Source organism: Archocentrus centrarchus, unplaced genomic scaffold (genome assembly GCF_007364275.1).
Source record: "Archocentrus centrarchus isolate MPI-CPG fArcCen1 unplaced genomic scaffold, fArcCen1 scaffold_50_ctg1, whole genome shotgun sequence".
NCBI classification, from domain to species: Eukaryota; Metazoa; Chordata; class Actinopteri; order Cichliformes; family Cichlidae; genus Archocentrus; species Archocentrus centrarchus.
In genome coordinates, this window is record NW_022060273.1 from 1,747,694 (window position 1) to 1,774,204 (window position 26,511).

The following is a 26,511-nucleotide window of genomic DNA, read 5'->3' on the forward strand; positions in this document are numbered from 1 at the left end:
AATATTAAAATGACCTTTCAACAAATGGTTTGGCTGTCTCTTTCACACACAGAAACTTGGTGATACACACATCTAAACTTTGTTTCACCTTTTAGCATAAGATACCAAACAAAGTCTGCCCTTCAGAATAAAAGCTCACAGATATTTAAGATACTTAAATAGACTTATCAGAGGTTCTTTCTTATTTTCAATTCAATTTTCAATTCAATTTTATTTATATAGCACCAAATCACAACAAGCAGTCGCCTCAAGGTGCTTTGTATTGTGGGTAAAGACCCTACAATAATACAGAGAAAACCCAATAGTCAAAACGACCCCCTATGAGCAGCACTTGGAGACAGTGGGAAGGAAAAACTCCCTTTTAACAGGAAGAAACCTCCAGCAGAACCAGGCTCAGGGAGGGGCAGTCATCTGCCGCGACTGGTTGTGGCTGAAGGGAGAGAGACAGGACAATAGACATGCTGTAGAAGAGAGCCAGAGATTAATTATAATTAATGATTGAATGCAAAGTGTAGTACAAAGTAAATAAGGTGAATGAAAAGAAACAGTGCATTATGGGAACCTCCAGCAGCCTAGGCCTGTAGCAGCATAACTAAAGGGTGGTTCAGGGTCACCTGATCCAGCCCTAACTATAAGCTTGATCAAAAAGGAAAGTTTTAAGCCTAATCTTAAAACTAGAGAGGGTGTCTGTCTCACAAATCCAAGCTGGGAGCTGGTTCCACAGAAGAGGGACCTGAAGGCTGAAGGCTCTGCCTCCCATTCTACTTAAGAGTAGAATGGGAGGCAGAGCCTTCAGCCTTCAGGTCCACAGAAGAGGGACCTGAAGGCTGAAGGCTCTGCCTCCCATTCTACTCTTAAGTATCCTAGGAACCACAAGTAAGCCAGCAGTCTGAGAGTGAAGTGCTCTATTGGGGTGATACAGTTTTATAAGGTCTTTGAGATAAGATAGGGCCTGATTATTCAAGACCTTGTATGTGAGGAGAAGGATTTAAAATTCTATTCTAGATTTAACAGGGAGCCAATGAAGAGAAGCCAATATGGGAGAAATCTGCTCTCTCTTTCTAGTCCCTGTCAGTACTCTAGCTGCAGCATTTTGGATCAGCTGAAGGCTTTTCAGGGAGCTTTTAGGACAGCCTGATAATAATGAATTACAATAGTCCAGCCTAGAAGTAATAAATGCATGAATGAGCTTTTCAGCATCACTCTGAGAAAGGATGTTTCTAATTTTAGAAATATTGCGCAAATGCAAGAAAGCAGCACTACATATTTGTTTAATATGTGCGTTGAAGGACATATCCTGGTCAAAAATGACTGCAAGATTTCTCACAGTGTTACTGGAGGCCAAAGTAATGCCATCCAGAGTAAGTATCTGGTTTGACACCATGTTTCTAAGATTTGTGGGGCCGAGTACAAGAACTTCAGTTTTATCTGAATTTAGAAGCAGGAAATTAGAGGTCATCCAGGCCTTAATGTCTTTAAGACATACCTGCAGTTTAACTAATTGGTGTGTGTCATCTGGCTTTATCGATAAATAAATCTGGGTATCATCTGCATAACAATGAAAATTGATGCAATGCTTTCTAATAATACTGCCTAAGGGAAGCATGTATAATGTAAATAGAATTGGTCCTAGCACAGAACCCTGTGGAACTCCATAATTAACCTTAGTGTGTGAAGAAGACTCCCCATTTACATGAACAAATTGGAGTCTATTAGATGGATATGATTCAAACCACTGCAGCACATTACCTTTAGGTACCTATAGCATGCTCTAATCTCTGTAATAAAATATTACAGTCAACAGTATCAAATGCTGCACAGAGGTCTAGCAGGACAAGAACAGAGATGAGTCCACTGTCAGAGGCTGTAAGAAGATCATTTGTAACCTTCACTAATGCTTTTTCTGTACTGTGACGAATTTTGAAACCTGACTGAAACTCTTCAAATAAACCGTTCCTCTGCAGATGATCAGTTAGCTGTTTTACAACTACTCTTTCAAGGATCTTTGAGAGAAATGGAAGGTTGGAGATTGGCCTATAAATATAAGACAGCTGGGTCAAGTGATGGCTTTTTAAGTAATTGTTTGGCACCTTAAAGGCCCATGATACGTAGCCTATTAATAGAGACTGATTGATCATATTTAAGATCAAAGCATTAATTAATGGTAAGACTTCATTGAGCAGTAACTATTGAAGTTAACTCTCTCCGACTGAACTTCCCAAAAGAGTCTACATAAAACTCAGTAGTATTGAAAGTAACTGTACATAATGTTAGTGAGATGGTTATGAATATTTATTTCTCCAATAGTTACCATTTTATTTGAGAAGAAATGGATGAAGTTATTACTAGTTAAAGTTCAAGGAATACTTGGTTGCTTGGTTGCTGATTTATTATTCTGATAATAATCAGAATAATAAATCTGACAAATAATAAGTGTGCCTTTTTGCATCCTATTTCATTGTACACTTGACTAGAAAATTTCAGAAGAAATCTTAAGCATGCCAATGCAGTTACTGCCAGGTCAGTTGTCAGATGGCAACAGGAGCTGGCAAGATGTATTAAAAGCAGTCATAAGTAGGACTGCAATGATTCCACAAGAAACTTAAATAATTCAATTATTTTAAAGCTATTTTAAAAGAAAAGTGTCCCAGAATGTTTTGCACCTGAATTCCTCATTTCTATATTTATTAAAAAAAAAAAAAAAAAAAAACTATAACAAAAACACTTTCTGAAAAGTAGATTGTGCAGAGATAAACTTGTTGCTCTCATGTAACATTTTATTGTTTCCCGTGCTCATTATATCTATAATGAGCACAACTGCACACAATTGTGGTGTCAACATAACAGAGAAGAACACTTGCATCACATCATTAAAGATTGTATTGATATATCAAATGATAATATATTACTTAGGATACAAGATTAATTTTATTTTACTTTACGAGAGCATCTGGCCCTCACACTGTCTGCTGAGAAAAATTCTAGCCCTTGGACAAATGTAGTTGATGACTACATGTTACAATGCTCAAAAAATAAGATGCATGCAGCTATTGTTAATAAACATTCCTTAAGCAACACATCAGTGTGCTATCCTTGTGAGTCTACGAAGAAGACAAGCACCTGGGATTTCATGTTTAATAGGAAGCCCCAAATTGTCCTTTGAGCTCCATTTTCCCTCTATTTCCTCCTCGATTTCACACTAGTCACGATTTTGGCCCCTGCAGGAGTGTGTGTGTGTTTATACACACACACACACACACACACACACACACACACACACACACACACACTCTGTTTTTCATACTGTGTTTCCATTTATGTTTGCATGTTTTAATAAATCACTGATCCCATTTCCCATTTTCTTGACCAAAGATAAAGAAATGAGGGGTGGCTCAAGACTTTTGCACACAGCTGTATGCATTTTTGATTTACCATTTTTATTTGTATTTTTACTTAGCTAACGTTTATAGCTACTGTATGTGTTACATTGCTTAAGAATAACTTTGGTGATGATTAGAAACTTGTAAGAGTGTTGCATCTCTTTTCTGTTCACTCAACAACCCAGTCAGAGTACTCTAGGAGTAAATAGTAAATAGAAGTGTAAGCTATATAAGCTTACACTTCTATTTACTATTTTTTTTGCATTTTTGGCCACAGCGGCTTTTATCATAGTGGAAAGAGACAGGAAATGGGGAAAGATACAGGGGAAGACACGCAAATTGGCAACGGGCCAGGACTCGAACCCGTGCCGCCCGCACTGCAACGCAGCATATGTATGTGGTCACCGGCTTCACCACTAAGCCACCCAGGCGCCCTATTTACTATTTATTTATTTACTATTTACTAAAAGAAATGTTTTCCTACACTAGCTATTATAGCTGTGCTCCCAAGCATTTAGAAAAGTTTCAGTCTCTCAGTGGCTTTCAAATTCCTCGTTCAGTTTACAAACTAGGGCTGCATAAAACGATTATTTTAGTAATCGAGTATTCTATCGATTATTCCAGCGATTAATCGAGTAATCGGATAAGAAATACTTTTTTTATTAACAGTTTATCTGCATATTTTAACTTCCATAATGCAGTTTCTCGCCATGTGAACAAACAGCGGTGAATGGAGCAGCTACAAAGTTCTCTATTCTTCACCTTAACACTTGCTGATCAGGTGCTTGATGAAGGACCTCCAGCTGTTTCACAGATTTAATGGTGGTTACTAAAAGAAAAAGCTGCTGTTTTGGACGCTGGAAAAACGTTTCCTTTTTCACTACTTGAGCTCACCGTCACAGCTTCGCCTCTTTGCGCTTGCGCAGTTAAAACCGCTGCCTGCTATGAGTGTTTTGAAAAACTAGTGGCTGCGGGAGCCATGGCGCATGTGTGAGTAATGGTGTAATGCTTTGTATTCACAAGCATTCTCGAAAATACGTTTCTACTGCAGGTCTATATTTAGTCACTAATAAGGGATTAAAGTATAAAAAATATTTTGAAGGAGCCCCTCGGTCCTGGGGGGCGGGCCTTCCGATACTGAACCATCGCTAGTGCTAATGGCCCGCGCTCGCTAGCAAACCAGTTCTGGTAGCTACAGCTGAAGTAAAGACAAAAAAGCAGCTGAAATTCTCAGCGAGCACAACACACACAGACACACAGAGAGCAGTGGAGGCGTGGAAATGCATGTCAGCGACAGTTGCCACCCGTCCCGTAAAGTACGGAACACGGCATGTTACGGAGCCGTATTCCACGGAGTCCCGTAACATACGGGGTTCTGTATTTTACGAGACAGGTGGCAACTCTAGTGATGATCCACTCTGTGTTAAAAGAAATCCATCGCAGCGACGGAGAGCTTTTTAGAATGTGTGCTTGTGTATACGTGAGTGATTCACACTCCAGTTCAGTAGGTGGCGGTAATGCAGTTCTATGTTGGTTTGCCAGCCCCCAATAAACCCACAAAAAAAACGTCAGCACTAATGCTGCTAATGCTAGTGAGGAGCGCCGCTTACACCGAGACAGCTGAGCGCTGCAGAGTTTAAACGAAGCATCGACACAGTAAATTTGTGTCGATAAATTTTTAGAATCGATTTAATCGAGTTAATCGATGAATCGTTGCAGCCCTATTACAAACATTATTGTTCCAAGCATCTAGAAAATACAGCTATGGCTATATGAAATGACTGTACATTGCATTTGTTCCAACCTAACTGCACTTTCATAAAAATGTTGGTTTACTAATACTCAGAGCAATGAAAAATGAATGAAACATGGGCTGGTGCCAAGGACTGATGAGAACTGACATTTTTTAAACTTCTCCCAACATGTAGCTAAGCATATTATTGTGTAAGACTTCATTGAGCAGATGAACTGCAGAATTCTCCTTGGATTTCGTGTAGCCTTGCGGGTCTTGTTAAAGTGTTGCCTTACACCAGAGCTAAGGAGCCTCGGCATTGTAGTAAAGGACCCTGACTTTTAATTTGAACAGCTGAAGAGGTTCCAGATCAATAACCATCAGTGTTTGGTTTTGGGCCACTGCATCGGTCAAAGAGAGGGGTTTTACCCCCTCTTTGATTGCTCCTCTTTGCCCTGCCTCTTCTGGAATTTATAGAAGTCATCTTTGTCCATTTTCACTGAAATCTTGTGAATTTAGTCAGCAGTGGATTCTCTGCATATGTGCTTTAATAATCTCATGTCTCAGAAATATAAACACTGGCTAAATGTCTTGTCTTTTTTCTTTTACACTTGCTGTTTGTAGCACATTGATGGATTTATTTTGATACCGTGATATGGCAGAGCCCCCACAGCTGCATTACTCAACATCAGTTAGTTTAGTCATCAGGAGATTTCACGACACAGTTTCTGTAGTGCCATTATACAGTTCCTGCCCATATATCACAGACATGTTCTTAATCTTTCTCCACAGTTTCTGTGAAGTCAGTTTTAATAAATATAAATCATACAGGTAAGCCTTTTTTAACAGTAATGTGGTGACCCGAGACCTTGGAATGTCAGTGAAATTCACACACTTGTAGCAAGAAAATGGTGAAAAAATAAAGTAATAAATAATGTGAAGTGGGCAGTGAACACAGAGGATGCCACTGACATATGAAGAAAGTGATAAATACATTAAATGGCTGACTATGCAATGATAGCCATCAGGTACAAATCATAAGACAGCTGCTTTGTATGTGGATGGGACAACTTTAAGGAGCTGACCATGACATGAAGCTGCTCACTCACTGGTCAGCTACATGGGCTCATGTGGGTAAGTCAGTTTTTGTTGGACATGCGGCACTGCACTGAACCAGATTTGTCAGAAAAGAATGTCCTCTGTGGTGACGTCAACAACAAGTAAACAATGAGTATTATTAACAGAAATAATGAAATGTTGAGCAGGCTGACACAAGAGGCTAAAAGGTGTCTTATACCATAGATATCTTGCACAACATTAAAACAACTAGGGCTGAGCGATGTATCGAGTTTTTGAGAAATATTGATATATTTTCATACGCGATATGAGACAATATAGTTTATATTGATATAGTCTGTGCTGCGTTACAATCATACTCGTAGATCCACCAATTCACACTGCCCCGCCTTTCTCCCTCACCGTTTCACCCGTAAATCATGCAGGAAGCGACAGCATTGCAGTGCTGCCAACTTAGTGACTTTGTTGCTAGATTTAGCAGTTTTCAGACCTCCCCCAGCAACTTTTTTCCAAAAAGCGACTAGTGACAAATTTAGCAACTTTTTCCGGTGATGTCGGCTACTTTTGGAGAGTTTTGGAACCCTGAAATCCTCCGCAGTCGCTGTGTTTTGTGTACATACAGCCTTCATACTGCAGCCGTTCGTACGCTTTGGCATCGCCTGGACCCCCAAGAGTCCCTGGCTGCAGGCAAAAGAGATCGTGATGCAGCCGTACGTAGATGCCGCCCATTGCTGTGATACGTCAGCACATATGTCTATGTATTTACTGAGCTGACTAAAATCCTGCTGACTGAAGGATGGAATTTTGTTCATTCAGTCTGTTTACATGGGGTGGTTGTAGCTCAGTAGGTAGAGCAGATCACCTACTGATCAGAAGGTCAGCGGTTCGATTCCTGGCTACTCCAGGCTACATGCCAATGTATCCTTGGGCAAGATACTTAACCCCAAGTTGCTCTCCGACCGTCCCGTCGGAGTATGAATGTGTGTGAATGATGGTTAATTAAAAAGCACTTAGCTTAGCAAACATGGAAGTGCTTGTATGAATGGGAGTGCATGGGTGAATGTAAACATGTTGTAATAGTGCTTTGAGTGCTCATACTGAGTAGAAAAGCGCTATATAAGAGCTAGTCCATTTACCATTTACCATGTTTCTTTATTTGAACAGAGTACTAGGATGTACAGGAGTACACACAGGAGGAAGCACTTTAGTGAAGTTTACTTCACTGCAGACTGGCTTTTTAAAGAATCAGTCAGCCTTTTATTTTTTTTCTCTGTATCTTTTCTGTTTACATTTTAATAGCACAGCTGTCAGTCTTTTGTTATAGAGGAAAAAAGCATTAATTTATTTGAGGAGCATTATTATTTAAATATGCCAATAGTTTATTTTTGAGCAATTTATCATGTACATTTACAGCTGAATGCTAATAAAATTGCCGTGGGTCATCTGGGACATGTAGCTTTGACTCAGAAGTGCCTTTTTGTTTATAGCTTTTGGGAAGAAAATATATCGATATTGTATATCGCCATTCAGCTAAAAAATTTTGAGATTTTACTTTTGGTCCATATTGCCCGGCCCTAAGAACAACCCTTATATTGTACACTTAACTGTGGGTTTTCCCTGCCCACATACAGGGCTTACAAATTATGCTGGCAGCAGGCACATTTTCCACCTACTCCACCACTCTGCGCTGTCTGCTTTTTAATTTTCCTAAAAGAATTTTTTGCGCCATCCGCCATCTCCATTTCCAATGTTGCACGTGGCAATATTTACGTTCTTTCAATCTGAGCCATTTCAATCTGACTGCTCATATTGTCTGCTGCCGTCATGGCTTCGGTCTCTGTCATAAGCCGCCTGCTACTTTGGCATGCCCCCCTGCTACTCCAAAGCAATTTGAAAGCCCTGCACATAGCTCCACTGGCCCACATGGGCTTGTTTGCTGGTTTGGGCTCTTTGTCGTATCCTCGAGTAATTTCATATTGGATATAAGCAACAATTCTTATAAAATATATACGATAATTTCACATTAACTGTTGGTAGGCATAAGTTTTTTTCCTTTAGCTCATTTAATTTTCAAGTCCAAATGACAACTTTCAAACAGAACAGATGCAAACAGGCAAGCTAGGATAATATGACAGTGCAGCTTTAAAATAATCTTGTTTTATTGTCACAAGCTCAAATCAGTTTTATTTATATAGCACCAATTCATGACAAGTCATCTCAAGGTGCTTTATCGTGTTGGGTAGAAACCCGACAATGTTAGAAAACCTCAGCAATCAGATTACATCCTATAACCAAGCTCTTAGCGATGGTGGGATAGAGTGCACTGAGATTTCTTATTTTAACAGGAAGAAATCTCAGGCAGAGCTTGGCTCACACAGGGGCAACCATTTGCCACAACTGGTTGGATATCGTTTACGCTCTACCTGACTATGTTTGGATCAGCTGTTTGTTGTGTTTGTGTGTGGTGCCAACAGGGAAGTTGCAGAGTGTCCTCTGGTGGACAAATTCTGCAATATCAACACATAACATTGTTGAAGGGTGTTTGTACCGTCTCTTCTTTACTTTTTACAGCCGTTATAAATGCTTTTACTCATATATCAGCAAATGACTAATATTGGCGGATGTTTGCAACATTCTTGTATTATGTCTGACAACATCCTATCAGCAGTTTTAATTTCTATACGATGTAGAAGTCAGTGAGTTCCATTGTGCACTGTAATAATGTAATCTTGCTTTGCTTTGATCTATAGGCCGTTAAAAGAACGTGATATTTGCTTCTTGTGCTCAGATCCTGCAGATTGGGATTGTAGAGCATCTTTGTATAACTCCATGGCTCTCAACCCCACAGTGAAATAATTTCTGTGTTTAAAATTGAGATGATCTGATTTTTTTTATAGATTTCTTTTGTATTTGTTTGTTTATTTTTCTGCTTCTTTTTGTCTGGAGAGTAAGACATGTCTTCAGCTCAGATTCATCTATAGTTACTCCCTGTGTTCTAAGCTTTTCTGCTTCAATGCCAATAGATGCGCATGTGTTAAAGATGGCTTCTGTTTTGCAGAGAGCTTGCCTCATCCTGACGTGCTCTCATGGGGTCAAAGGTTCACCCCAGCTCCCCTTCCTTTCTTTGCCGAGGCCATTTGTAGAGGTAATCCACGCATGGCTGGATACTTTCACTACATCTCTGAGCAGAAAGATGGGGTTCCAGTAGTAAAGGTAGATGGGATTATGCTCAAGGTGTATGTAATGGGCTCAGTTCACAAATTTTTTTTTCCCCACCAATTATGCTTAACAGGAGTTGGACTTGTATGCACTGCAGACTTGTAGCCATCAAACCCAGATCATAGATGGCAACATGCACAGCTAACTGAACCACTTAATTTGGTCAATATCAGCCAGAGGTCAACCTAGTTGTAGGATGAATGGCTCACCCTGCTCATAGCTATATTTATTTATTTTACTTGACTCCTCAAGCCCCAGAGATTGAGTTGAAGTGTAGAGCCTGCATTTAGACTTTATTTAAGAAGATTACTGGTGGCCACAGACTACTCCAGTCAGCCCTGTGTTCACTGATGGCCAGTTGGATCAATACAAGACAATTGAGTTTTTGAATCTGTGGTCTTTGGGAAAGCAGTCATTGCACTTACAGGGTGATCACCTCTGATGAAGTCTTCTTCAGGATCTATTGACAGATTCATTTGACCTTCGTCTGCCTTTACTGCTTGCTTTCCCCCCACACTGTAAAGTAATAAAGCACAAAAACCCTCTTTAGAAAGTTTTCTTGCAGTTGATGGACATATCAAACCAGCAAAGCTATCTCAGTCTCTTTTTATTACTTTTTATTTTGCTTAATTCCTAAGCTTCTGTTTGTATTTTATATATATATATATATATATATATATATATATATATATATATATATATATATATATATAAAAAATATCTTTTTAGTGCACTCTATTCTAAATTTATTAAAGGATGCAGAAACAAAGGAATTTGTTTTGAAAGTGAGGCCTAAAAGTGACCTGGCAGCAGATACAGGGACTGTGGAAATTACTTTAGATTTGATTTCTAAGCAAGCTGCAGGGGTATTGGATATCACATGCTAATGCACTGCAGTCCTGTGTGCACGTTTGGAAATTGGTTTGATGTCCAAGTTGTTTTTTCTCCTCTGGAGTGGCACTTTTCTTAAGAAAACCATAATCCTCTAGCAAAACATCTTAAAGCAGCTGACTCTACTCATTTTGTTGTTTTACCTGCTTTGGGTTTTTTTTTTGTTTGTTTTTTTGTTTTGTTTTTTTTGCTTTTTTTTCTGCTCTAGATCCCCTTATCCAGAAAAAGAGAGAGATTGTTCAGGTCAGGCTGGATTGAAGAAAAGTGGTTTCCCAGAATTTCCCAGCAAACCTTCTTCCGAGCCATTGCAGAGGGAGATCCTGATAGTTACACTTATGTACATGCAGCTTGTTTAGAAGTCAAATGTGAAATAATACGCATTGTGCCATCCCTTTGTTTGGTAATGAAGAGCTGTTTGTAGTGATCGGGTTGGTTTTTGTTCATCCAGCCTAAGGACTGATGAGCTCATGCCATGATGAGGCGTCTGCTGTTCGTCCATCCACATTTAACAAGAATCACTATTTCTCCTACAGTACTGCTGCCAGTGTCATCAAACCTAAACACACTGATCACCTACTGGGTCTTTACCTAAATTGAGCTTAAGGTCATATTTTACATATACCTTTCCTTTTCCTGAAAATCACTATTCTTCTTAGAATGTTGGTCAGATTTTAGTGAAACTTGCACACTATGATTGCCTAATGGGGTCTTCATCCAAATTGTGCTCAAAGACAAGGACATATTTGTTATTTTCCAGGCAATAACCTGTGAATTATGGTGTATTGTAAGCCAGGTGACCTAATCGATCATTGTTCCGTTTAATCTTGCCTTTGACTAAAAAATGCAATGCAGTAATTGTAACTCACAGTTCAGGATACCTTGTGTACATGACGCAAATATGTGCGTCCAGAGTCCAGATACCAAATTTAATAGATGAATCAATGCATTTCTTAAGGTATGACTTCACTTCCTCTTTGTCAGCTTTTTGATAGGCTGAAGGGTCTTGCTTTGAAAATCAACACTCCATATAATGATTACATATCCACAGTATTCTGACTTCGTGCCATTACCCCTTATTCATAGCGGAAGCCGGTATTTTACTTCCGTTTGCGCTGTTGTTTACGGTTGTGGGCTTACACACTTGCCTTTCATTTAAACATTTTGACACTGCAGTTTCTTTTACCTGGCGTAAATGGTACCACATCGGAGGTGGATACAGTGCAAGGATGTTTTAAAAAGCAGCGAGGACAATTCAGTAACAGTGCCTCACCCGTCACTTCTCACTGACTGGGTAAATGACATGAAATTATGGCCCAAAGTCAGCTACATCGACATTATCAATTACCTTGTTTTTTCCGAAGGTGTTGATGGTGAGGAATCACGTAATTATAAGAGCACCAGATTACCCTCAAAGCAATAAAATCAGTAAAGTAACAAGGCAACATTATTTTCCTTAAAGCAGCTGTAGAGCCGAGCCAGAGCATTGGCCAAGCTAAGCATTTACCATGGGTCATGCTAAGGGAAAGTGGAGTGGTGGAGACAGTCAGCTGTTCCTGTATCGCTGATTAAGGAAATCATGTAGTGTTGCGGCAGCTATTCTGTGGAAGGTATATCACTTATTGTACAGACTGATGTAGTGACAACTGACAACAGCACAAGTTGAACCCAAGCTCATGTTCCAACTAATAAAGCCGCCCATTACAGCACAAAGTAACCGAATTTTGTCATTAACTCTGGCTCTGATTTTGGGTAACCAGAAGTATAAAACCGTACAGCGGAAGTAGCAGTCTGCCATGGCAACCTACGTACGCTCTTACCTGTGGATAATGAGTCAATCTATGGCAGTTTTGGTGAAGTTTGGAAATAAAAAACAAATAAACAACATGGCTTGAGAAAAATGGTCACAGTCTCTGCCACACTAAAGTTCAGTGTGGTAGAGATTAAAGTCATCAGGTGCTCTCTTGATGTAAGGCAGGGGTCGGCAACCTGTAATCCGGAAAGAACCATTTGAACCCGGTTTCCACGGAAAACAAAACAGTGAGAGCCGCAAATACTAGCGGAAGCCAGTAGCGGCTACCGCGAGTGACGCATATATTGAGAAACGAAAATAAATAAATAGATAATTAAAATGATTTTATTTTAATATTTCAAGATCACAATAATGTTCCAATTTAAAACTACAACAAAAACCGAACTGACAAAAATAAAATGCACTTCAATTGGATACTTATAATTTACTTCCGCGAGCTGCATAGAGCCACAGATTAAGCCTGAATGAGCCACAGGTTGCCGACCCCTGATCTAAGGAATTTCACTGTTTGGCATACTATGAAATCAGGCATATAATCCCGAAGTTTTAGGATCTTTACCTTGCACCATGCTTTGAAAGGAGTATTGGAACTGTGTACTGGTGCTTTGTAAATAAACTGAATCGAACCTCCACCTCTGTTCTGAAATTGGATGAATTGTTCCTTTTGATAATTTTACTTGGTGTGCAGCACTTAAATTGTCTGTTGCACGTAAATGCGCTATATAAATAAACTAACTTGAGTATTGGTGGTACTATGGCACCCAAGACAGCAAAACTTTGTGTTCTTCCTTTGTCAGCTTTTGCAGACTAACAAACAATGAAAACACTGCAAGAAGTAAAAAAAAAAAAAAAAAAAAAAAAAAAAAGTAAGCATGTGTGGCCTTTATGTTCAAATGTTGACCTATGCCTTTTAAAAGTTCTGTTGTCTAGTCTTAGTAGACTTTTGTACTGCTTACTTCAAATATCTTCCATCCCTCCTTCTTTTCTCCTCTGTGTTTGTTTCTGTCTTTGTCAAGGAAAACACAGGTCTGAGCTTCCTATGATATTTCCTCATTGATTCATCCCCCTGAGGCAACAGAGCTGTTTGGAGGGAAAAGTACATTAAACTCCAAAAACTTGACCACTGTTGCTCTGACTTGTAAAAGCAGTAAAGCCTTCACAGAGGAGCTAACTCTGCATAACTCTGTGTGCCTGCGTTCTTTTTCAGAGCTGTCAGATGTTGAACCCAACATTTTCCTGAGGCCTTTCCTAGAAGTTGTGCGTTCTGAGGATACCACAGGACCAATCACAGGCCTCGCTCTTACCTCTGTCAACAAGTTCCTTTCTTACGGCCTTATAGGTAAGAAATTTTGATATTAACGTTATCCTTTTTCTGGATACGTAGATGCTGTAACAGTAAGAACATTTGCTGGATGTTTAAGAAGTGGAATGGTTTCATGTGGAAACTAAATATGATGATGAACGTGCTACAGGATACATATATCTGAGGATCCACTGTCATGGTAACAATGAAATGGTAAACTGTTTAGAGCAGGGGTCTCCAAACTTGCGGCCCATGGGCCGCATCTGGCCCCGCCCACTTCCAGTCCGTGAATTGATGTCAAAAATAACATACAGTTTGGCCCTTTAAGTTACTTTTTTGACATTTTGCCTTCCCCTCCAATTAAGAGGGTTAAGCGAAATGTCAAAAAAGTAACTTAAAGGGCCAAACTGTATGTTATTTTTGACATCAATTCGCAGACCGGAAGTGGGCGGGGCCACAAGTTTGGAGACCCCTGGTTTAGAGTAACATAATTCTTTAAAACAAACAAACAAACAAACACAGAATTCATGTCTAGTCTGAAATCAGTATGTTATGTTTATGTATGTTTTATTATGATTTGCTAGTTAAATGATGTTTCCTTGAAATGGTCGTCTAAGAGTGTGCTAAAAGTGTTGAGATACAGCAGTTATAGATGCAGAACTTGTCTTCTATACAGCAGTGTTCACATACAACTGTTTAAATAGGTGTTTTTAATTTAAATTTAATACATTTTATAATTGATTAAATAGGTGAAAAAAATCAGATTTGTTTAAAAGTAAGAACACACTGCAAGCTAAACCTTAAGCATTGTCCACACAAATACAGCATGTGTATTTAAGAGCATTTGAAGCCATTATTTGCATTCTTCAATATCCAAATCATATTTCAAATGTTGTTGAAATGTGTGCCATTTGTGCTATGCATAACAGTGTACAGTACACAGAGTGTGTGCATGTTTACTCAATGTGGCTAATGTTTGTGGTGCTAGCACCAGCTGACTTCTTTCTTTGTAGGTTAAGATTTGAGCAGATTATGGTTACACACTCATCCAGATTAGCTATATGCCACTTTAGTCTGCCATGACCACATAACTGGGGTGGCTGTAGCTCAGTAGGTAGAGCAGGTCACCTACTGATCGGAAGGTCAGCAGTTCGAATCCTGGCTACTCCGGGCTACATGCCAATGTATCCTTGGGCAAGATACTTAACCCCAAGTTGCTCTCCGACCGTTCTGTCGGAGTGTGAATGTGTGTGAATGTTAGCTAATTAAAAGCACTTAGCTTCGTAAAAATGGAAGTGCTTGTATGAATGGGAGTGCATGGGTGAATGCAAAACAGGTTGTATAAGCGCTTTGAGTGCTCATACTGAGTAGAAAAGCGCTATATAAGAACTAGTCCATTTACCATTTACCATAACTTGGTTTTGTGCATTAAAAATATGAGTATAAATAACTGGCTTAACTTACTAGTATTTCTGATGCCAACTAGAGAGGGAACACACTTAATTGTCTATTCAGCTAGTCATGAGACGCATCTCTAGGCTATCAGGCAGAATCACGATGACAAGAACAGCTAATCCCTTATTAGCTGTTCAATTCTGAAACTGGTTAAAACGTGCTGGTATGGTGGAAGTGTAATTTTAGGGTGGCTGTGGCTCAGGAGGTAGAGCGGGTCCTTGGAAGGTTGGTGGTTCAATTCCTGGCTGCTCCAGTCTGCATGCCAAAGTATCCGTGGGCAATATACTGAACCCCAAGTTGCTCTCCTATGCAACCGTTGTGACGCTTTCGGTACTATGCTGTCATTTGATTGACACCATAGTAGCAAATGAATGTTTTGAGTTGGAGTATGAATGTGTATGAATGTTAGATAGTAAGCACTGTAGAAGGAAGTGTTTGTGTGAATGGGGTAAATGCAGACATGTTGTATAAAGCGCCTTGAGTGCTCAGCTAGAGTAGAAAAGCGCTATATAAGAACCAGTGTTAATTTTGACAGTAAATTTTGATTTAGTTTTAGTCAGTCTTTTGATGAAAATGTTATTTAGTTTGTCATAATTTAGCCATCTGAATAGTTCTAATTTTAGTCTCGTTTTAGTTGACTAATTATCGTAAGAATATAGTTGACTAAATCTACAGTCGATTCAGTCGACTAAAATATAAATGATGTAAAATGTAAATACTTTTTCTTCAGTTCCCTTGAATTAGTCATTATACACACTTACACAAAGTTAAACATTTATTAAAAGTTATGAAATATTATTAATGCTTGAAAGACCAATACACACACACACACACACACATTGAACAAACAACATCTTTATTTACCTGACCTTGTTTATTGAGCATAACAATAAAATATTGATGAGTAGGCCTGCTCTGCCTGAAAAATTCACAGGCTAGTGTGGCCGTCCCGGGTTTAGATCAAATTTGTGCAACTGTGTGTTTGATGGGATGTTTTCCTAACTTGTCCCGCCCTGTCACAAAATCAAATAACTTCTGATTGGATGTTGTCCCCGCCAAGCATTTTTGTCTCATTTTTATTCGTTGACAAAAGTGTCAGCTAATTTTGTCATCGTTTTTATTCTTTTAGGTAGTTTTTATCTAGTTATTGTCACGTTTTCATCATGAAAAAAGGTGTTGACAAAAACTATGACGAAAATAATTTGTCAACAAAATTAACACTGATAAGAACCAGTCCATTTATTGTTTAAAGATCGTTCAGGTAAAGAGTGAAGTGGAAATACATATGAATAATGGAGTTTATGTTTTTGTTCATGATCCAATAGTGGTTATCTAGTTACCTAGTTATGAATTGAACCACAGTTTTGGAAACATGTTACTCCCTATTACGGTGTGTATTTGAAAAACAGGTGGAGGTGTGGTAAAACAGTTCCCAAGCATATTTAACGATGTATCACCTGGCATACTGTGTACCACACCTGTTGCTCATCATAGTGTCAGTTCAGGAATGCCTGAAATGTTTTGTTCTCATGACTGATGCAGAATCTGGCTTATGCTGGCATATAGTCAAGAATGTCTGTCCTCATTAACCTCATCATGGAAATATGGCCTAGTGTCTGCCAGTTGATTTAAGTGTGAAATGAGAAGGCATCACCAGATGTTAGTCGAAAAAGCAGGGTGTGAGTCAATGTAACAATGCTGGCAAAACAGCTGTAGGCACCACTATACAAAATAAGAGCCACACATTACAGTAGCATTGCACTCTGTTAAAAAGCTTCTGGGAATCTGCCTGGGTACTTGGTTCTTTACTCCATGTTAAATACAGCAAAAAAACCCCACAAACAAACAAAAAACACGCAGTAACATATTAGCTTTCATGTATACAGTACCAGTCAAAAGTGAGTGAGTCCAAACTTTCGACTGGTACTGTAAGTGAAGAATTGGAATGAAACTGAAGCCCAGCTGCAGTCAGTGTGTCAGAGTACATACTTCTGGGACTGTCTTCACAGGCGCACACACACACACACACACACACACACACACCACTTCACTTTTTGTTTTTAAAAGAACAAATAATAAATAACTGGATTGTTCTATTTAAAAAAAATGATACAAAAAGGCTTTTGATTAATTATGTATTTCTGTTTAAATTCTGCATCATTCAAAAATGAATTTCACTGCTATTACAAGTGAAGGTTGTAACACCCAGCTAAGGGAAAACATAATCCTTAGAAGGTAAAGAACATGTAATTATGTAACAGAGCAAATCTAAATGAACAGAACATTCAAACAGCGAGGTTCCAGTCAGGCACTGCCATCTCCTGGCTGCAGAGAAATGAGAAAATATGAGTGTTTTTAGTGGAAACTTTTGTGGATCTCTCACTTCTGGATGTAGTTTTTCCTCACTGAGTGTTATGTTTGCTCGTGACACCATATTTTCAGAACAATTGAATGCACGCATTCAGGAAAAACTTCACAAAAATTTCACAAAAAAGAAAAATGATACACACACTATTTGGCTCCAGTTTAATAACTGAATTCAATTTCTTAAGATTTATAATAAATTATAAATCTAAAGACAATGTTTTAAGAAGTCAGTTCAGTCGCGTTAATAAATTAGAGCCAAATAGTCTGCAGACATCTTTCCTTTATGTTTGTGTAAGTGGACGTGACTGTATGCCCCCCCCCCCCCCCCCCCCCCCCCCCCACACACACACACACACACACACACACTTTGATTTCATTTAGAGAGAATTCATTTTTCTCTCTGTGGCCTGAGGTCTACTGGCATGGAGGGAGTAGAAAACTAAGCCTTGTTGTTGACAGCTATCCAGAATTGTGCTCCATTCACTCTCATCCCACTGCTCATCTTTCCTCCTCTGTTCTTTCTTTGTTCTCTCATTTTCTCCTGTAGTCAGCAAAGTCCCACACTGTGCTGCTAGCAGCCGCATGGTCACTAGACCTCATAGGGCTCAGAGTGAGGCTCAGCTAAGGCTTAGGCTGTAGCCTCTGTGAGAAGAAATCAGCTTAGAGTACAGCTGTAGCCTGCCTGGCTCTTCAGGGTGGAATAAATTGTTATTTCTGAATAAATTGGCTGTTATAATGAAAGAAAGTGTTACATAATCAGCATGAGAATTTGGTGAATTAAAATTTCAAAGTAACAGCAATAAAGAAATGTGAAAAAGAAAAATCATTTTAATTAGAGAAATCTATGAAAATACAGTAGAAAAAAGGGAAATTAATTAACCTGCAAGTTTTAAGTTGAGTTTCTAACTGAGGTAAAACAGAAAAAAACATAGATGTGATGTCTGTTTATTGTGTATATATGTTTATGCATGTATACAGAATGTAATTCTAATTCCACCCACGTCCTATGAAGAAAAAATCTTTTTGTATTCATGCTGTGCTTTTATTGCTGTGCATGCTGACTGTAGCTAAAGCAGTAAGCAGAGCAGCCTGGTCTGAAAGGTGATCTTATGCTGTTCAGAAGGTGAACAAACTCACTTTCTTCTGTGTTCATGAAAAAAATAAGCTTTCCCTTTGTTTGGTTTCTCGTGCAAAGTGCAGCTCGAGAATTTTTTGCGTGTATCACCGACTTAAAAACCAGCCACTCTGGCTTTCTGCTCACTTTCAGTCACGCCACATCTTTGATTATTTTTTATTTTTTTGGGACCACAGTTTGATGTACTAGAACTGCTTCATGTAGCAGCTGGTTCAACCCCCTGTTGACTTTGTACCCTTGTTCCCTCCCCTCCGATCCCTTGCCGCACCCCCACCCCCACCCTCCCCCACACACAGCCTCTCCTTTCCTCAGTGTTATTTTAACAGTTCCCCACTAAAACTTTCCTTTGGACACCCCTTGTGTAGACTGTGTGCTAAAAGAGGGATTAGGCTTTTATATCACTTCTGATTTTCTGATCTGTCCCCATGTGGCTCCAGTTTCTGTTTCTGGGTGTTGGAAGTTTTCAGTGTAGCCTCCATGCTTGTTGTCACCCTTAACTCCGGAGGGTTATCAGCATTGCTAGATCTCTCCAGTCTTAAACCAGATGTCAACTATTGACAACCTTCTGATTCAAAAACTGCATTGAATATTGATCTCCACACTGTCTTAGCAAAATCCCCCAAATGTGTAATAAGTAAGAAGCTTCCTTAGATTTAACTTTAATGATATATCATCTAGTAATCACATATTCAGACTGAAAAGTTGTGTGTCACTTATGTTAGTCTTAATGTTGACAGGTTGCATTGTTGCTTTAGTTGGACAGTCCTGAGCTCTCCCACCCTTTCTCACTCTCTCTTCCTCTCTCTGCTTATTAGTTAATGACTTGCTGCTCCTGAGGGCGATAGGAAAGAAAAACAGGCTGGCTCGAGGCAGATAGCTGGTCAACTGGTCGGATTTCAAAAACACCGGCTCCTATTGCTCTGACAGGAGCCTGTGGATGTAGGTTGTTTGTCCCAGCCTACATCCAACAAAGAGCCACATCTGGTCACTAGATCCCAGGGTTTGGAGGACAGTGTTGATGGATTGTGCTAATTGTGAATCTGTTTTTGGACATTTGTTCATAGCTGCTGATTTCACTGACAGTCATTGCCCTCATTTGTTGGATTTTATGGCTCACTCACACTGCGTTTATATTACCACTGAACAGTTATTGATTTTCTTTTTTTTGGGGGGGGGGGGGGGTCTGATTATTAAAAACAATCATTAAAAATTTTAATTTCAAATTATTTTTTTTAAATTAAAATGGTGAACTGTGTACTGTATAAAATGGCTGTAATTCCTAAACAGTTGCAATATAGTTGCAATAATACAATGCAATACTTCAAACCCCTTGAATGAAAGCTGAAAGTCTACACTTCAATAACATCTTGATTGCTTAGTTTAAAATTCACTTTGGTGGGGTACAGAGGCAAAACTACAAACAATGTATATGTAAAATGATTCGCCTGTCTTTCCTCCACTCTTCATCATGCCCTTCGTATATGCACAGTGCAGTTTGTCACCAACAAGAAATATTGGTGGGGAAAAAAGGTTAAGGAGATAAATAAGAGTCTTTAAAAATCACATCAGCAGTCATGAATGTCTTCCTGTTTTCTATCTTTTGATAATGATGATGGATCTGTGTAGCTTCTGTACACATCCACATTAATTTTAAAGCATATTCATCACAAATTAAATTTGTAATACCTCTGTTTATACCATGTTAACTCAGTATATTGAGTTTGCAAGGATAATACCTTTGGCAAACAAACTGTAGGGCTGTAATTGTATCTTACACTTAGCTTAGTTAATCATGGAAGTGCTTGTATGAATGGGTGTGAATGCGGTAAATGTAAACATGTTGTATAAGCGCTTTGAGTGCTCAGACAGAGTAGAAAAGCGCTATATAAGAACTAGTCCATTTACCATCATCCAAATGGTGAAATATGTCTGCCGTTTCTACCAACTTTGGCAGTTTGCATCATCGCATCTCTCATCAGTCAAAAACACTTTTAGGTCTTCCTGCAGCTCATACACATGGGCCAGTACTTGGCCATGTGACAACCGTCAGACCTGCCTATGGAGCAATATGGCTTCATGCTCCAGTCCCATTTCCTCACATAAACATGCAAATATGCAGCTTTTCAGAAGTCTTGTCTTGAAAGTTTACCACGTACACATCGTCTAACACAGGAGCTAGCTCTGCTGGTCTTGGCAATGACCACGTTGCAATACAGATTAAACAGTGTGTAACGATAACATCTGGGTGTATCTCTTTCATTCTGCTAACGAAGCCTTTGGTGCACCCAACTATGGCTGTTATTTTCCCTACTTTAGTCCTCCTCGTTCAAGATAATCAGATGTGACTTGAAAAAAGTTCCTCTCCTGTTGTTTTTTCTGGGAAGTTTTCTTCTGATGCAGTCTCCATCCACAAAATGCATATGCTAACTAATGTCTGTACACTCATCAAGTTGCAATGCAACTTACAATTCCTACTGATACATATCTTTATCAAAACAACACTTTCACTGCCTGTAGACAGGTCATGTTAGACATGTCATAACATGTCACAGTGGCTTTTCAGGCAGGCAGTCTTAATGTCTGTGCCACAGTGTGTGGCTTTCTTTTGACAACCACTCATACCAGGTTTTTTTGGATTCAAATTTTGTCCAATTCCCAATTTGGAGTCAGCATTTTTTTCTTTTTTAAATATTTATCCACTGTTGTTGTATGTCCCGTCACTGCTGCCTGTGATGTTAAGACAATTCTATTGTCTTAACATAACACAGTCACTATTGCGCTACCTACTGCCACACACTGACGTGAAAGATTAATTACTCTGCCAGTCACTTCATTGAAGGTACAGATGGTCAGCAATAAGCATGCTCAACTTATTTGCAGTATTTATGTGAAATTGAATAATTTCCCAAAGCACACCTTACGATCCCTCACGGCACATTAGTTTGCCGCAGCACAGTAGTTGAAAATCACTGATCTATACAGCTGAACATTTTTTTAATAGCCAGAGGGGTCGCCCCTGCTGGGCATTAAAAGAATGCTTAAGGCACTTTGAGGCTGGCTTCAGTCATTCCCAGACTTCAGATCACCACACCCCAGTTTGAAATGTGAATCTTTTGTGTCCCACTCAAACCCTTAATCACAACTCTGATCGTCTCATAAGCATAAAATTCTGTTTCTTGCTTTTCGTTCATTTATTTTGATCTTGTGCTCTTTCTACTTGTTGAACTTGATTCTCCATTAACAGCTTTATCCAGTAGGATTAAGTTCTATAAAAATCCATAAAGTGCAACTTTTGAGATTATATATTGCTACTTCAGATTTTAAATCTGAATTCTAATCCTGAATTCTGTTTAACTGACAAAAAAACCTCAACACATTTATTGTAAATTACCTCTCTTCTGCAGTACCTTCATGGCCCTTTGGGGGCTGCAGTCACTGCGCTATGCAAATACATTTTTGACTGTTATGTTGGACAGTGCTCTCAGAGCTCTATAGGCTTGGAGAAGCAATGCCAAAGAGCATTGATACTGTTCTGGCAGCACAAAGTAGATCAACAGCTTAAGCCTTCATTCAGGCTAAGGTGCAGGATATAGATGTATGTCATGGATTTATCGCTTTACTTTAAATCAGGCATTACTAATGGTAAATGGTAAATAGACTAGTTCTTATATAGCGTCTCTGGAGCTTGAAAAAGGCGACTGGACTTCTTTTTGTTTCTTGAAGACGTTTCACCTCTCATCCGAAAGGCTTCTTCAGTTCTCAACCAAATGGTGGAGAGACCCAGGTATTTAAACCCCTGTGGGCGTAGTCCCCTGGAGGTGGTTATGACCCTCTATTGATCATGTGCTTGAACACATGTGCCCAGGTGTGAAGGGGGCGTGGGTCATATTTAATCAGTGGTTTCAGTTGAAATCAGCTAAGATGCACAGGAATGAAGGCCAAACACAAACTACAGAGAATGGGAAGGACAAGAGGAACAACATTGTCATCCCATATGTGTCAGGCTTGTCAGAGAAACTCAGAAGAATTTTCTCCAAGCATGACATCTCAGTATACTTCAAACCAAGTCACACCCTAAGACAAAAACTGGTTCATCCCAAGGACAAACCCGCCAAACACAAGATCAGCGATGTAGTGTATGCTGTTCAGTGCAGTGAAGAATGCTCGGACCTCTACATTGGTGAAACCAAACAGCCTCTTCACAAACGAATGGCACAACATAGAAGAGCCACCTCGACAGGACAAGATTCAGCAGTACATCTGCATCTGAAGGAAAAAGGGCACTCTTTTGAGGATGCCAATGTCCACATTTTGGACAGGGAAAACAGATGGTTTGAAAGAGGAGTGAAAGAAGCCATCTATGTCCACTGTGAACAACCATCATTGAACAGAGGAGGTGGATTACGTCACCAACTTTCCCCCGCTTACAGTGCTGTCCTGAGCTCCCTTCCCAGACGTCTCAACCCCCATTCACACCTTTGTTCCAGTGACCTCAATAGGCCACAGGAAACAATGGAGCGGAGTCCTAAATTGGTTTCAACTGAAACCACTGATTAAATATGACCCACGCCCCCTTCACACCTGGGCACATGTGTTCAAGCACATGATCAATAGAGGGTCATAACCACCTCCAGGGGACTACGCCCACAGGGGTTTAAATACCTGGGTCTCTCCACCATTTGGTTGAGAACTGAAGAAGCCTTTCGGATGAGAGGTGAAACGTCTTCAAGAAACAAAAAGAAGTCCAGTCGCCTTTTTCAAGCTCCAGAGACTACTATGACCTGGATAACTGAGAATCTACACAGACTTCTTATATAGCGCTTTTCTACTCAGTATGAGCACTCAAAGCGCTTATACACCCTGTTTGCATTCACCCATGCACTCCCATTCATACAAGCACTTCCATTTTTCCGAAGCTAAGTGCTTTTAATTACCTAACATTCACACGCATTCATACTCCGACAGAACGGTCGGAGAGCAACTTGGGGTTAAGTATCTTGCCCAAGGATACATTGGCATGTAGCCCGGAGTAGCCAGGATTCGAACCGCTGACCTTCCGATCAGTAGGTGACCTGCTCTACCTACTGAGCTACAGCCACCTAAGACACTTTATGTTGGTCTCTGTTGCATCTGTAAATTAGCACACATTGCTTGGCATGCTTGTGCATCCTGGTTTGTTTGTTTTTAGCAAATAGCAAAAATAACCATCACAGGCTTCCAGATGATCGTATTAGGTCTTCGTTTTTTCAGCCAAGATACTTAAACAACTAGATAGAAGAAAAAGCATGTAGCTTGTTGGCCTCCAGTTGAGCACCACATCATCAGTGCATGTAAACCTCACTTCAGTTTCTCTTCTAGACTGCCTTTAATAACAGGAGTTAGAATTTTCTGACTTTTTGGGAACATTGTGTGTGTTCTTGTCTGTTGGCAGATGCTAACCATGAAGCAGTAGCAGAGGCCATTGAGAACATGGCGGACGCAGTCACACATGCTAGATTTGTAGGAACAGACCCTGCCAGTGATGAAGTTGTCCTTATGAAAATTCTACAGGTATGACATGTTGTGTGGTCTAACAAAACCACTGCCAGTATCCAACTCTCTGCCAAGTTTAATTCAGATTCAGCTTGATGATGTTCTGTGTAATCTTAGAGGCACTCAGTTCTGTCTCAGCTCTTATCTGTGTGGAGAAATTATTTTTGGTGTCATCATCCTAGAACTTGATGAATGAGAATATGCATTTTAGTACAGTTGTATCCTGCTGCTTCAGGTTCTGAGGACTTTACTGCTGACACCAGTTGGAGCCCATCTGACCAATGAGTCTGTCTGTGAGATCATGCAATCCTGCTTCAGGATCTGCTTTGAGATGCGCCTAAGTGGTAAGTTGCATCAAATGCTCATCAAATTCTGATATGATCATATTAAATTCTCACGTCCTCATTTTAAATTGTTCAGTCAACTTTTACTTGTATATTCCTGCAGTTTCTCTACTACAGAATTTCACAGCCTGTATAGGAAACCACCTGTAATGCACAATATTTCACTTTGTGTGTATTTCTCCCCCTTTTTAAATTCTAAGTAATTTTACTGTTTCATGCCTGTGAAATGTGAAAAGAGAAAAAAGTCTGAAAATGAAGAATAAGTTGGTAAATGCTTAATATTCTGAACCTGAGATTAAGGATTAAGAACTACTGGGCTTAACAAGAAAAAAAACACTACTGTAACATTGACGACTTTCAGCAGTTTATCAGGACCTGCAGTGTTTGTGTGGGATTAGCCTTGTGTTGATAATAACAAAGGAGTTTTTCATATCTTATTTACTTTGTTCAATGATCTATTATCTAGCTGTAGTACCATCTTCCATTAGATTTCAATGCTTCAGTTTTTTTTTTTTTTTTTTTGCGTTTTTGGCCACAGCGGCTTTTGTTAGCAGTGGATAGAGACAGGAAGATACAGGGGAAGACACGCGACAGGCCAGGACGCCGGCTTCACCACTAAGCCACCCAGGCGCCCCTTCAATGCTTCAGTTTTAAACTGTATTCCTCCTTATTTAGCCTCCACAGGAAGCAAGACCCAAACAAGAGGAGGCTTCTCTGTTTCACAATGTTTTGTTCTTCTGTCTGTCTCCTATGTTTGCAGAGCTCCTCAGGAAGTCAGCTGAACATACACTGGTTGACATGGTGCAGCTATTATTTTCCAGGTAAATGTATGCAACAGTTGTTTGTTACTGAAAGCAAGCTGACAGTCATATTTTGAAGTACACTTTCCATGCTCCACATGAATGAGCATGGTTGTGAGACAAATGGGGCGCTCTATGCATCTTGGAAACATGTTAAATAAATGATCTCGTTCTTATATAGCGCTTTTCTACTCTAGTCGAGCACTCAAAGCGCTTTATACAATATGTTTGCATTTACCCATTCACACCCATTTACTTTAACTCTGAGTGGATCATCACTGACAGGTTTTTCCATGCCTTCACCGCTCTCTACCATGTTTGTGTGTTGTGCTTGCTGTCCTGAGAATTTCAGCTGTTATTTTTTTCTCTACTTGAGCTACCTGAACAGATCGCTATAACCATAGACATATTGCTAGTGAGCGCCGCTATTAGTACTAGCAATCATTCGGTAACGGAAGGACCCCTTCCCCATCAAAATTTTTTTTATATTTTAATCCCTGGTTAGTGACTAAATATAGACCTGGAGGCCTGCTATTTAGGAGAATGCTTGTGAATACAAATTATTATAACATTACCCTCTTGAAGCCCCCAGTTTTTCAACAAAAACACTGATAACATCAGCAGGCAGCTGTTTTACGTGCAGTCTGTCTGCGCAAGCACAAAGATGCGGAGCTGTTATAAAGATAAATACAAATTTGTGATACTCTCTCTTTGTTGTTTAGATGACATAAAAATAGGTCTCTATCTCCTGATAAATAAGTCTTTCTGAATCCTTTAGGAGTATGTTATTTGTTCCATCAGATAGATTTTGCTTTTGGTCAAAAGAAGCTTAAAAATGGCTCTTTCAGTAGCAAAGGTTGTCGATCCCAGTCTAATCAAATTATTTTTCTAACACTTTTTTGTATCATCCCAAGAAAACAGGAAGGTGAATTTTAAACCCAAAAACTCAAGGTTTTCTAACTGGTGGTAGCAGGTCAGACTGCTGCTGCTGTTCTCGTCGCTCACTCTGGATTATAGACTCTGAGGCTTGCTGCGTACATCTGACTCTCAGGCCTCATTATTTCCTTTGAAGCTCATGAATTTTATGTTGTAGTCTGGAAAGGGTCAGTAGGCCATTGATTCACTAATGCCATAACATGATTTCTCCTTTGGCATTTAAAAACTGCTCTCACCACACACACACACACACACACACACACACACAGACACACACACACACACACACACACACACACACACACACACACACACACACACACACACACACACACACACACACACACACCACATTCAGTCCATGTGTATCAGAGTGCCAGTCACATTTGGTCACAGACAATGGGATGAGCCAGTTTAGCTGTATGCTGTATGATCTGCATATAGATAAAGCTGGGCTCTGTTTCAATGGCATGCTCCAACCCCTATAAATACAATACAGTACAAATTGAGAATTAACATTGCCAGCAATG

At 39.6% G+C, this 26,511-nt stretch overlaps 1 protein-coding gene across 3 annotated transcripts in view; it reads left to right on the forward strand.

The window, feature by feature from the left end:
* The window catches only part of gbf1 (golgi brefeldin A resistant guanine nucleotide exchange factor 1), a 110,973-nt gene that overhangs the window by 36,584 nt on the left and 47,878 nt on the right, over nucleotides 1-26,511 (forward strand). For all 3 annotated transcript variants that reach the window (XM_030725215.1, XM_030725216.1, XM_030725217.1), the window contains exons 4-7: nucleotides 13,317-13,448; nucleotides 23,801-23,919; nucleotides 24,137-24,245; nucleotides 25,006-25,066. In XM_030725215.1, the coding sequence (XP_030581075.1) occupies nucleotides 13,317-13,448; nucleotides 23,801-23,919; nucleotides 24,137-24,245; nucleotides 25,006-25,066 (421 nt within the window). The remainder of the gene's footprint in view (nucleotides 1-13,316; nucleotides 13,449-23,800; nucleotides 23,920-24,136; nucleotides 24,246-25,005; nucleotides 25,067-26,511) is intronic.